Source organism: Phragmites australis, chromosome 11, assembly GCF_958298935.1.
Source record: "Phragmites australis chromosome 11, lpPhrAust1.1, whole genome shotgun sequence".
In the NCBI taxonomy this organism is placed as follows: domain Eukaryota; kingdom Viridiplantae; phylum Streptophyta; class Magnoliopsida; order Poales; family Poaceae; genus Phragmites; species Phragmites australis.
Window position 1 is genome coordinate 31,377,918 of NC_084931.1, and position 10,298 is coordinate 31,388,215.

General features: G+C 46.5%; 2 protein-coding genes across 3 annotated transcripts; both read left to right on the forward strand.

Moving 5' to 3' along the window:
* The first annotated feature begins 3,723 nt into the window (after window positions 1-3,723).
* Window positions 3,724-6,688, forward strand: LOC133885276 (protein IQ-DOMAIN 6-like). The gene is made up of 4 exons (XM_062324962.1): window positions 3,724-4,285; window positions 4,381-4,608; window positions 5,553-5,666; window positions 5,811-6,688. The coding sequence occupies exons 1-4, from the start codon at window positions 4,010-4,012 to the stop codon at window positions 6,453-6,455; spliced, it is 1,263 nt and encodes a 420-aa protein (XP_062180946.1). The 5' UTR covers window positions 3,724-4,009; the 3' UTR covers window positions 6,456-6,688.
* Window positions 6,689-7,526: 838 nt separating this feature from the next.
* On the forward strand, window positions 7,527-9,692 carry LOC133885277 (probable cytokinin riboside 5'-monophosphate phosphoribohydrolase LOGL7). 2 transcript variants are annotated; one of them, XM_062324963.1, is made up of 7 exons: window positions 7,527-7,796; window positions 7,961-8,058; window positions 8,148-8,205; window positions 8,840-8,939; window positions 9,022-9,092; window positions 9,170-9,313; window positions 9,403-9,692. In XM_062324963.1, exons 1-7 carry the CDS (start codon window positions 7,677-7,679, stop codon window positions 9,493-9,495), a joined length of 684 nt encoding a protein of 227 aa, XP_062180947.1. In that variant the 5' UTR covers window positions 7,527-7,676; the 3' UTR covers window positions 9,496-9,692. The 2 variants fall into 2 exon arrangements, with proteins under 2 accessions (XP_062180947.1, XP_062180948.1); XM_062324964.1 differs by having other exon boundaries at window positions 7,528-7,796; window positions 8,175-8,205.
* The last annotated feature ends 606 nt before the right edge of the window (window positions 9,693-10,298 follow it).

Sequence of the window (10,298 nt, forward strand, 5' to 3'; positions counted from 1 at the left end):
GTGCATATGGATTTGAAGTCGCTTTGTAAAGGCCTTGTAGTGAGATTCTGACTCTACACCCCGGAAGTGTGAAGCAAAACGGAAATCACGACTCGTGAGTAAAGTGTGCAAACTTTGCAGAGTATAAAACTAATCAATCGGTCGTGCTCACGATCAAGAGCGACTTGAACTTCTTCTTGATTAGTTAGGATCAGGGTTCTGGTAAGGATGGTCGGGTAACTAGGTAAGGATTACTGGTGAGTTATGGTAGCTGGATATGGAATATCTCGTGAGTTGGTAGTCGGATGAAATCTGACAAACTGTTCCTCTTGTTTAAGTTGTGTCTTCACACTTAGTAAATATGATGTTTGATTTTGGGAGTTATAGGTTAAGGTTGCTTAGTGCGGTTGTTGGGGGGAAAAGAAACCATCCTGAGGATAATGGTTGAGGATCACCATCCAGGTTCCTCTGGAGCCTTGATCTCTGAACCCTTTGTTAAAAGGTCTATCTCTGATGTCATTAGATCTTTTCACGGTACCCCTTTGTACCTACGAAGCCTTCCCTTGGCTCCACCTGCTCGACCTCCCGAAGCCTCCCAAAACACAATCTCCCGAAGCCTCGGTCCTCCGAAACTTCGGCCTCCCGAAACCCCGGCCCTCCGGGGTCCTGCTTCCCAAATCCTTCACCTCCCGGTTCTATGCTTCCGAGGCCCCCGCCTCGCGCTGATTGGGCCGCCTTCCCAAAGGCAGCGGGATGAGTCAGCAGGTTTTAGGAAAGATCTGTCGGAAGGGGAGCACCAGTCGTGCTTTGTCTGCAAGAAAGTGACCGGCATTAAAGGCCTAAGCTGATGGACGCCGCTCTAACATCCCGGCGTGATGAAGGCTATCCTGACATCCCTGACAGCGCAGTGCCGGGCCGCAATCGGCAACCAGTTCGCCCCCTTCATGGGGGTAGACACCACGACAATTACCACGGTGAATATTTATCTCCCCGATAGGATATAAGGTAGTTATTCGGGATAAAACCCAGTAATTTGATCAAATCCCGGATATTTATACATTATGATAACTTATACACCAAGCTACACATGACCCTATAAATAGGAGGCCATGTTCCTCTATGCAAGGGACAAACATAGCGAGAAAAGAACAAGCATCACAGCGAACGCTGTGATACTCCTCCCAGAGTGATACATTTTTCTATCATCAATATATTCGTGGTGTTACTTCCTCTCAAACTTCGTCTCCAAGTTTGAGTCTCCTTTTTAGAAGAAACTCTCGTCGTACTTACTGGAGCAAGACGAACTCTTGCTCTAACAGCAGTAAACCAGTGCCTAACCTTTTCTTGACTTAAACCCTAATGTTATACTTTCCTACACTTGCGGAGTATGATATGTACTCACACTTGCTATTTTTAATAATAAATGATGTTCAGTTTGAGAAGGCTACACGAAGATCAAGGAAGCTGAAGACTGCAATGAAGACGGAACGTCCTAGTTCGCATTGCCCCAGTCGATTACCTGTGGTGTGCTCTGAAGCCTTCGTCAGAGTTTCCTCTTGTTCTTTTGTTGCGGTTTAAAAACTCTGGTATTTGTTTTAATAAAGTTATTTTGTTTGATATATAACTATTTATCACTGATGATATCACCATATATATATTAAAATAGATTCTGACATACATATAAAATACATCTGGTTGTTTTTTTTTAAAACCAAACGTGACAACTCTAAAAGCTGATTTAAGACCTCTGCCAAGCATACTCTCGTTAGGAAAACAGTGGTACAAAGACGTCGAACTCCAATGAATGGCTGCAACACGTGCAGTTGCTGGCTCACTGCCACGGTAGGCGATCTGTTTTGTATGAAACTACCCCTTGTTTTCAAATATGGGACATCTTTGATCAAAATATTTATTTACGAATACTTATTACTGCACGTTTTTCAATACAAACTTTTCAATTTTACCCCTCCATCCTCCAAACCAAGTACAGCTACGGACCCTGGTCGATTTTCACTTCTGTTTTGTTTGCTGCTAAGAAGAGCCCTTCAAAATATTTCTAGGGACCAAACCCATGTTGCTACGTTTACTCACCATACTGTATTTCTTAGATTTTTCTCCCACACAACAGATGCTCATTTGCGCCATGAAGCAGTGAGGCCGAGCTCGGCGCATTTTGACAACGGCTGGGAGTTGCCATCGTCACCAAGGCCGAGCAGACATGGACGTGTGACGCTGATGTGTATTTCTTCATTCCTGCTCATGTGTGCAGCCGATGTGTTTGGCAAAATGTCTATACAGTGTGCTTTTGTCAAGCTGCATGTAATCAAGGCTAAAGTGCCAAAATTGCATGGAAAAATAGCATTGATGACAAAAGGTTACTCTTATCTCCGAGTTTTCTTGGATGTTGTAATAGAAGTATAGTGATATCTATATATTTTGATACTCTCAGATAGATGTCAGTTTTCCAAATGCAAGGAGATCAGACCAATTTTCTATACAGAAGACTATATTGACCAAAATACTTTCTCTATACAGAGAACTGTAGAGTACTTGTTTACATGGACTAAAGACTTCTCCACACATATTTATGTCGGCAAAGGGCTTCTCTATACATATCTATATGGATAAAAAAGACTTGCATACGAATATTCCAACAACAGTACAAGGAACATCCTTAAGCAAAATATAGATATCTCAACTTCACATGAACCAACAGACATTTCTCAGTCTTAACAGAGATGAACAGAAGCAATTCCATTTCATCCATCAATTTGCCTACATATCTCCTGAACCAAATTGAGATCACACTCCATCTGAGTTAGAAGCTTTGTTGACATATGGGATCTTATAATTATTGCCGCCTCCTATTTTCATCACCTCTATCATGACAAGCTGTAATGTTGAGAACATCCTATTTAAAATATTGGTGAATACTCTTGGAATGCCTGTTCAGTACCGTTCTAGTAGCCTTCTTATATTGGATGGAGCGAATAGCAAAGAAAAAAAACCCAAATCAAGGATATTGGAGTCTGACGAATTTGGCGGTTGACAAATCAGTTGAATATTGAATCCTTCTTGTCGTGTTGCTTCACAAAATAAAGGATCAACATGATCAATACGAGGGTGAGTATTATCTTGTTGGATAAATATTAGTTTCCTAATATCCTTGGAGTTACAGGAAGAACATTCTCAATAGCTAGTATTTGTAGTATGGGCATATCTCATCTTAACACATCTCTTTTCTCTATGAGATATAAAAAATTATAGAGAGCAAAACATATATAAATATTAAAAAATATATTCTCTTATTTAAGAGGTAACATTAATAAAATGGTCAAGAGTATATGAAAACGGAGGGAGTAGCTTGCCACACGTCAATCTCGAAAAGCTTAGCTTGGCGTCAAGTTCAGGTGCGTCGGGTCAGCTCCGTCGTCGTCGTATCGTGTCAGCCCCGTCGTCGGCACATCGCACAGGAACTCACGAGGCCACCGCGAGTTCCTCACAGATCCTAGGCCAACATCACGGCATCCAACTCCCTGACGTGTGGGCCCATCTCCCGGTGGACCTACACGGGCAGCATCTGGCATCGCGGGCCCATGTTCCCAGAAAGCCATCTCCTTTCCCGAAGCCCAACGCGCGGAAGGCCAGCGAGCCCGTGAACCGCCAAGGCCGCCGTTCTCCCTCACAAGTCACACCACAACTCCAGTCTCCGTCCCTTGACCTGAACCATGACACGTGGGCCCTATAGTTTCACGGCCCACACGTCAGTGTGAGCACGGCCGCCACCTTTGCCGGTTGCTCCTCGCCGCCGTTCAAAATTTGAATCCCCACGAACGACGAACGGCTTCCTCCACGTCCCGTCGTGGCCGAAAAGGACAACGGCTATCTCCTCCACTACCCCCACTACTTCACTGATTGCTGCTCCTCCCATCTTGTCGCGTCGCCTTCCTCTCCCAGTCCCATTACCCAACACAGCCAAGCGGAAGGTTCTGTCGAGCGAGGAACAGGCAGTTGCATTGTGGGTTTGTCAATGGGGGCGTCGGGGAAGTGGATCAAGTCGCTGGTGGGCCAGAAGGCGCCGTCGGTGGACAAGGCGGGGAGCAAGGGGCGCAAGTGGAGCCGGCTGTTTCGGAGCTCGACATCCGCGTCCAGGGCCGGGGCGCCGGCGTCCGAGGCGTCGTCGGTGTCAGCCGACGCGTTCAGCTCTGTGGTCGCGGCCGTGGTCCGCGCGCGGCCCAGGGACTTCCACCTTATCAGGAAGGAGTGGGCCGCCGTCCGCATCCAGACTGCCTTCCGCGCACTCTTGGTAGTGCCCGAATTCCTGCTCCGTTTGGTACTACCACTTCGATGTGATGTGTTGGCTCTTGATGTGTGTTCTCGTGTCGCGGCGCACGTGTGCAGGCGAGGCGGGCGTTGAAGGCGCTGAGGGGCATCGTGAGGCTGCAGGCGCTGGTGCGCGGCCGGCTCGTGCGGAGGCAGCTGGCCGTCACGGTCAAGTGCATGCACGCGCTGCTGCGGGTGCAGGAACGCGCGCGTGAGCGGCGGGCGCGCTCCTCTGCCGACGGCCGCGGCTCCGAGGACGCGCTCGCCGCGCGCAACGACCGTGCCAGTTCTACCAACGGCGCTGAGGTATACGGAACACGATATTATGTGCTTTTCTGCTTTTTAGAATTGGAATATGCAATGTCACACCAAAAATTGTTGTTGATTAGCGGTTAGGTTGCCTTAGAACTTCCCCTGTGTGTCGAGTATTAAGCCGAAAGCTGAGTATCACCAGACATTCTGGCAAATTTGATGCAATTACCCAATTTCTGACAAGTTTATTTGAATTTGGTTTAGAGTATTGTTAAAATGTCATATGGACCTTTAGTTCCATAGGTAACATTGTCACATGGACTATGGGGTTCAATTCCCTGATCTCTCCTGCTCAGATTTTTAATATATATAAGCTTCTGGCTAACTTTAATTTGAAATTGATGTTCCGAAGCAAAACAATCACACTCTTTGAATTTTAGGCCCCGGAGTTAACCATCGAATTCAGAGGTCGTTTGGAAGTTGGGAAAGCAGTAAAAATTTAATTTTTAGTTCCGATTGTGTCTGTTTAATATTTTGACTATTTGAAAGCTTTTCGCGTTGGTGTTTCACATTGATTTCATCATGCAGAAAGAGTAGATATGGTAGGTTGCTTTTGTTTGAAAGGGACTTATATCAGTAAGACTGATAAGGACAATTAAGCTTCCTTTATTTTTACTAATGATTGAATCCATTAAGATTGTTACTTGCTCTATCACTGATATGGACAATGTGTGTTTGAATCAATATTTGTAGTGGTGCTGTTAGGTAAGAAAAGCTGTGGTGATAACACAAATAATGCCTTTTACAATTAGGTATTGCCAACCCAAGTTTTATGTTCAGACTACAGTTGTGCATAAATAAAAGAGAATGAGTTAACACTACAGTATGCTGTTTCTCTGAATTTTCGCTGATTAGATGAGTAGCACAGATGCTTGGTTGTTTTCATTAGAGAAGCAATGTGATGTTGCAAAGATTTCTTGACATTTGACATATTGCAGGAGCAATGGTGTGACCATCAAGGTTCTGTTGATGAAGTAAGATCAAAGTTACTCACGAAGCATGATGGTGCAGCAAAGAGAGAAAGGGCAATTGCATATGCTCTTTCTCACCAGGTATTTGTTGTACCTATATCTTTCTTTCTAGACTCATGCTCTAGCAATACTAGGAGCAGTAATATAGCATGTTATAGACTCATGCTCTTTCTTTCTAGACTCATGCCTTAGTTTCATATTACATATTGATCATATTCCTTTCAGCCTCGGGGTTCAAAACACAGCGGAAAACCAAGCTCTCCTGCTAGCTGTGTTAGAAGCCATGAGCCTAATAGGTGCAATCACAACTTGAGTTATTTAGAAGGATGGATGGCAACAAAACCTTGGGAGACCAAGCTTATGGAGCGAAATCAGACCGACTCGCAGTTTGCAAAGAACCGTGAGGAGCTGAACTCGGCTGTCTCCAAGCTTCCTGATGCTAGCTCAGTTAAAATCAGAAGAAACAATGTTACAACCAGGGTTGCAGCAAAGCCTCCTTCAGTGCTGTCAGCAGCTTGTTCTGACTTCGTGTGCGACGAGAGCTCTCAGTCCACATCCTCTTTGAATCTGGCATCTGCTGCCAACATCTTGGCATCAGAAGCAAGATCAGACTGTGGTGATGTTGGAGGACCAAACTACATGAACCTGACCAAGTCTGCCAAAGCAAGGTTGAATGGTTGCAGCAGTCACAGAGGGTCATTCCAAATTCAGCGACAACGATCTGGCGACATGCGAAGGATGGCACTCTCTTCAATAGACACCCAAAGCAACGCTGGCTCGGAAATTTCAGTGACCTCAAAGAGATCGAACAGCATGTCCTTGAAAGGTCGGAGCATGACAAGAAGCTTGGACAAGGAGAATGATGAGTAATCCTGGCTCCTTGATCTTGGGACAAACTAATCTGCACCATATATATTTCTTCCAATCTTCCTGGTTTAGTGTTAGTTTTACACATCCAATCGATGTTCAATTCCTAATTTGCTTCTTTTGATAAATTATGTATTTAGCATCCAAAAAGGAGACATGTGAAAGTTAAATCAATTATTTATCTCTACCTGCTGTCTACTTGTAAAAAGCTTGTGTTCTAATTAGAGTCGTGCTGGATGTTGGGTTACCAATGACGAATATGATATTCTGGGACGATGAAAATGACGCGAGGTTTATCTTGTTTGTTTTGACAAGTAATCGCGTGTCCTCTTCCTTGAAGATCTCATGACATGTTTTCGGTGATTGTCCAATCGCTCAAACAATTGTTTTGTTCGTTCTTATTGGCCGTCCCATATATGATGCCCTCATCAGAATCGCCGGGTAAACATTTGCAGCACTCACGGTTGGCACCTGTTATAGCGATCGTCCTTGACTTGTTTAATTACATTTGTTTGACTAAAGTGCAGTCTATATTAATCCGGTCCGCATTTTACAGCGCCGCTAGCTGCTGTAGTGCTGTACCACTCCCGGCCAGTGCACAGGCGACGGAAAGGCGAAAGCTACATGCCGAAACCGAAAACAGTAACCACATCCATGTTTGGGAAACTCCGTGTTATCAGTTACCGTTAGTGTTGCCTTCCTGACGGCAATCCTCCATGGGAGCAGCTCTTCTTGGCAATCATCTGAGCGATTACACGATGCCATCGTTTCAGGCTTTCAGCAACCTTGGGGCTGGGCCACGACGGTCGAGATGCCACCGTTTCGGCAACCCAAGAAGGCACGAGTGGATGGTCCAGATGCGCGGAACAGTGCCAGCGCCATGCATGCCGTCGTCGAGAGGCAGGCATTCAGTGGAGACGGGGCAGGGCAAAGATTCTGGGGGACGGTGAGCAGGACAAGTCAGAGTTACGGGCTTTCCGGAGGGCCCGCCAGGTATGGTGACCGCGAAAATGACAGCGGCGGACGAAGCGAGGTGCGGTTTTGGGTGTTTGACCCACCGGGATTAAAAGGGAACGATCGGTTACATCACTGGCCTTAATGCCGCCATCACTTGGGGAGCTCTGCGGGGAGAGGCTGGAGATAACGCACGCGAAGCCAAACACGACACCACCGAGCTAGCACCAGGCGACACCACCGGAGCAGAACCAAGAAAGGAGGATCGACATGGGCGACGGAGCGGCGGCCGCGCCGAGCAGGTTCCGTACGATCTGCGTTTTCTGCGGCAGCAGCGCCGGCCGACGCAAGGTGTTCGGGGACGCCGCGCTCGAGCTTGGCCACGAGCTGGTGAGTACGTACATGGCAGGGAGCTCGCCACGCCGGGCGCGCCAAGAAACGGCTTGGCGAGCCGGGGTGCGCGGGCTGGCCTGCCACCGTCGTTTTCTTGGTTTTTTTTTTTCTGGATTCTTGTTAGGTGGCGGTGAACGCCGTGTGCTGTTCCCTTGTTGTAGGTGAGGAGGGGCATCAATTTGGTCTACGGCGGCGGCAGCATCGGGCTGATGGGCGTGATTGCGCAGACGGTTCACGACGGCGGCTGCCTTGTCCTTGGGTAGCTTCTGCGCTTGCAATTCCACTGTCTTTTTTTTTTCTCTGCAGCGGCAGCTGAGTCCGTTTTGAACAATCTGTCTCATGTAGTAGTTGGTGTTTTGTTTGCTTTGTTCACAGTGTGATTCCTAAAGCGCTCATGGCTATTGAGGTATGTAGTTTCCTTACTCCGACTTCTGTTCATGGTATAGCCTTTCAGATTAGAAGAGTGTTGTTCAGATAATCAAGCCTTTGGTTAGTATAACGTAGGGTAGTATGCAATGTTGTGCGTCGATCCGAGTAGTGTTTGGATCAAATTTAAGCATGTCACATTCTACAATTCAGCTTTAGCTAAGAAAGGACTCAATAATGACTGTTGAGCTTTCTGTTCTTTCTTTGTAGTACCGCTTGGTCGCCTTTTAAAATTCTTTTCCTTTGGTAATGAAGGCAACCAATTGTCCTTCATCATAAAGAAGTGGTCAAGCTAGGACTAGGATTTTTAGCAATTTGGCTCCTGTCTTGTTAGAGAGTTAGGTATAACAATTTGGAAATCTAGATTTAACTGCTGTCTGAATTTGATATTGTCCACTTGCCAAATAGACGTTGTCAAATGAAGTGGTCTGATGTGAACTTGAATTATGTTCCCAAGTATTCAAAAATCCAGATTTCACCATTGCGTTGCTTATATGCTCAGAGGATGGGGATTTGGATGTCAAAATACTGTCCAATTTATGCTCTCTCTCTTTTTCCCAGAGAAGTTGTATGTAACTTAATATTGGCATTTGCACATCGGTCTCTTTTGACAGATATCAGGTGAAAGTGTGGGAGAAGTGAAGGTTGTAGCTGACATGCATGAGAGGAAAGCTGAGATGGCTCGACAATCCGAAGCGTTCATCGCTCTTCCAGGTGCCAGATGTTTGATGATTTCCTGCTACCATCATCAATCACACTGATAATTCAATAGAACTTGATTACCAATTTCTATCAGGGGGATATGGAACAATGGAGGAGTTGTTAGAAATGATAACATGGTCCCAACTTGGAATTCATGACAAACCAGTAAGTACATTGATAGATAATTAGTATATTACAAATCAGCAACAAGTTCTTTCCAAACAAATTAAGGTCTCTTACAGGTTGGGTTGTTGAATGTCGATGGTTACTACGATCCGCTGCTTGCACTGTTTGACAAAGGCGCGACGGAGGGTTTCATTAATCCTGATTGTAGGCAAATATTTGTTTCTGCACCAACTGCAAATGAACTGCTGACAAAGATGGAGGTAATCTGACTGCACAATCCATCTTCAAGCTATCATGCTTTGATCACAGTGTTTGCCAAGTTGTGAGCCATTACCGTATCCGTGTTCAGCAATACACTCGGTTGCACAAGGAGGTAGCCCCAGCAACAAGCTGGGAGATTTCAGAGCTCGGCTACGGGAAAGGCGCACCGTCAGGCTCCTAGCAGTTGCATTTCCTGAAGTGGAAGCTCTCTATTGATTTCTTTGTTTACCGCCATCATTTCCTGAAATGTTCTAAACTGTCCAACCTGGGTATCGGCGCGGGAGGCGAGTTCTTGTCCAATCAAGAAGTTGACCTTCCTCGTCGCCATTCACAATTTGAATTTGGATTGCTTGGTTATGTAAGCTACTCCTCTTTTGACGCGTGGTCCTTGTGGAATCGATCCGGCCGGGGCAGCACGAAAGCAGCGGCTGCCCCCGCGACGTCACAGGTGAGCGACCACTGAGACCGATTGGGTTTGTACTCATCTTCGGAGCCTCTTTTGGTTAAAAAACGATGATGATGTGAGTGATGATGCAGTGGATGGATTCGTGTCCTCATCTGGGCGTACTGTCACTTTTCCTTTTTGGGGGGAGCGTACTTTGCCATTGCGCGGGGCTTTTTTTTTTTTTTTTTGCTTTGTCATGATTGCATGTTTGGTTTGGCGTCTCGTCTTTGGTTGATAACAACGTGCACGATATGAAAAGGGATCCACGCTGCGGAAGAGCGCTCGTCCGCAGAACTGCAGGGGCAAGTTCGTGAGTTGAGGATCTGCTTGGATCGAAACGAATGATTGATACGATCCGCGAACCGGTCTGCCACGCAGCGTCCCAACTCCCACGGCATCAGCTGCTGTTGTGGTTGGTGGCCACATTGTTCAGAATCGACGGCGGTGGGGAGCAGGGAGGGGCCTGGTGCTCACGCTTGAGAGCGGGGCCGGCGACACGATGTTGTGCTTGCGCGCGTCAGGGCAGGGGCAGATCCAGG

Excerpts from the sequence above, each read along its gene's own strand:
- LOC133885276 (XM_062324962.1), top strand. The coding sequence starts at position 4,010 with ATGGGGGCGTCGGGGAAGTGGATCAAGTCGCTGGTGGGCCAGAAGGCG. Across the intron at positions 4,286-4,380 it reads CTGCCTTCCGCGCACTCTTG|GCGAGGCGGGCGTTGAAGGC; the intron begins GTAGTGCCCGAA and ends GCACGTGTGCAG. Across the intron at positions 5,667-5,810 it reads CATATGCTCTTTCTCACCAG|CCTCGGGGTTCAAAACACAG; the intron begins GTATTTGTTGTA and ends TATTCCTTTCAG.
- LOC133885277 (XM_062324963.1), top strand. The coding sequence starts at position 7,677 with ATGGGCGACGGAGCGGCGGCCGCGCCGAGCAGGTTCCGTACGATCTGC. Across the intron at positions 8,206-8,839 it reads AAGCGCTCATGGCTATTGAG|ATATCAGGTGAAAGTGTGGG; the intron begins GTATGTAGTTTC and ends CTCTTTTGACAG. Across the intron at positions 9,093-9,169 it reads TTGGAATTCATGACAAACCA|GTTGGGTTGTTGAATGTCGA; the intron begins GTAAGTACATTG and ends GGTCTCTTACAG.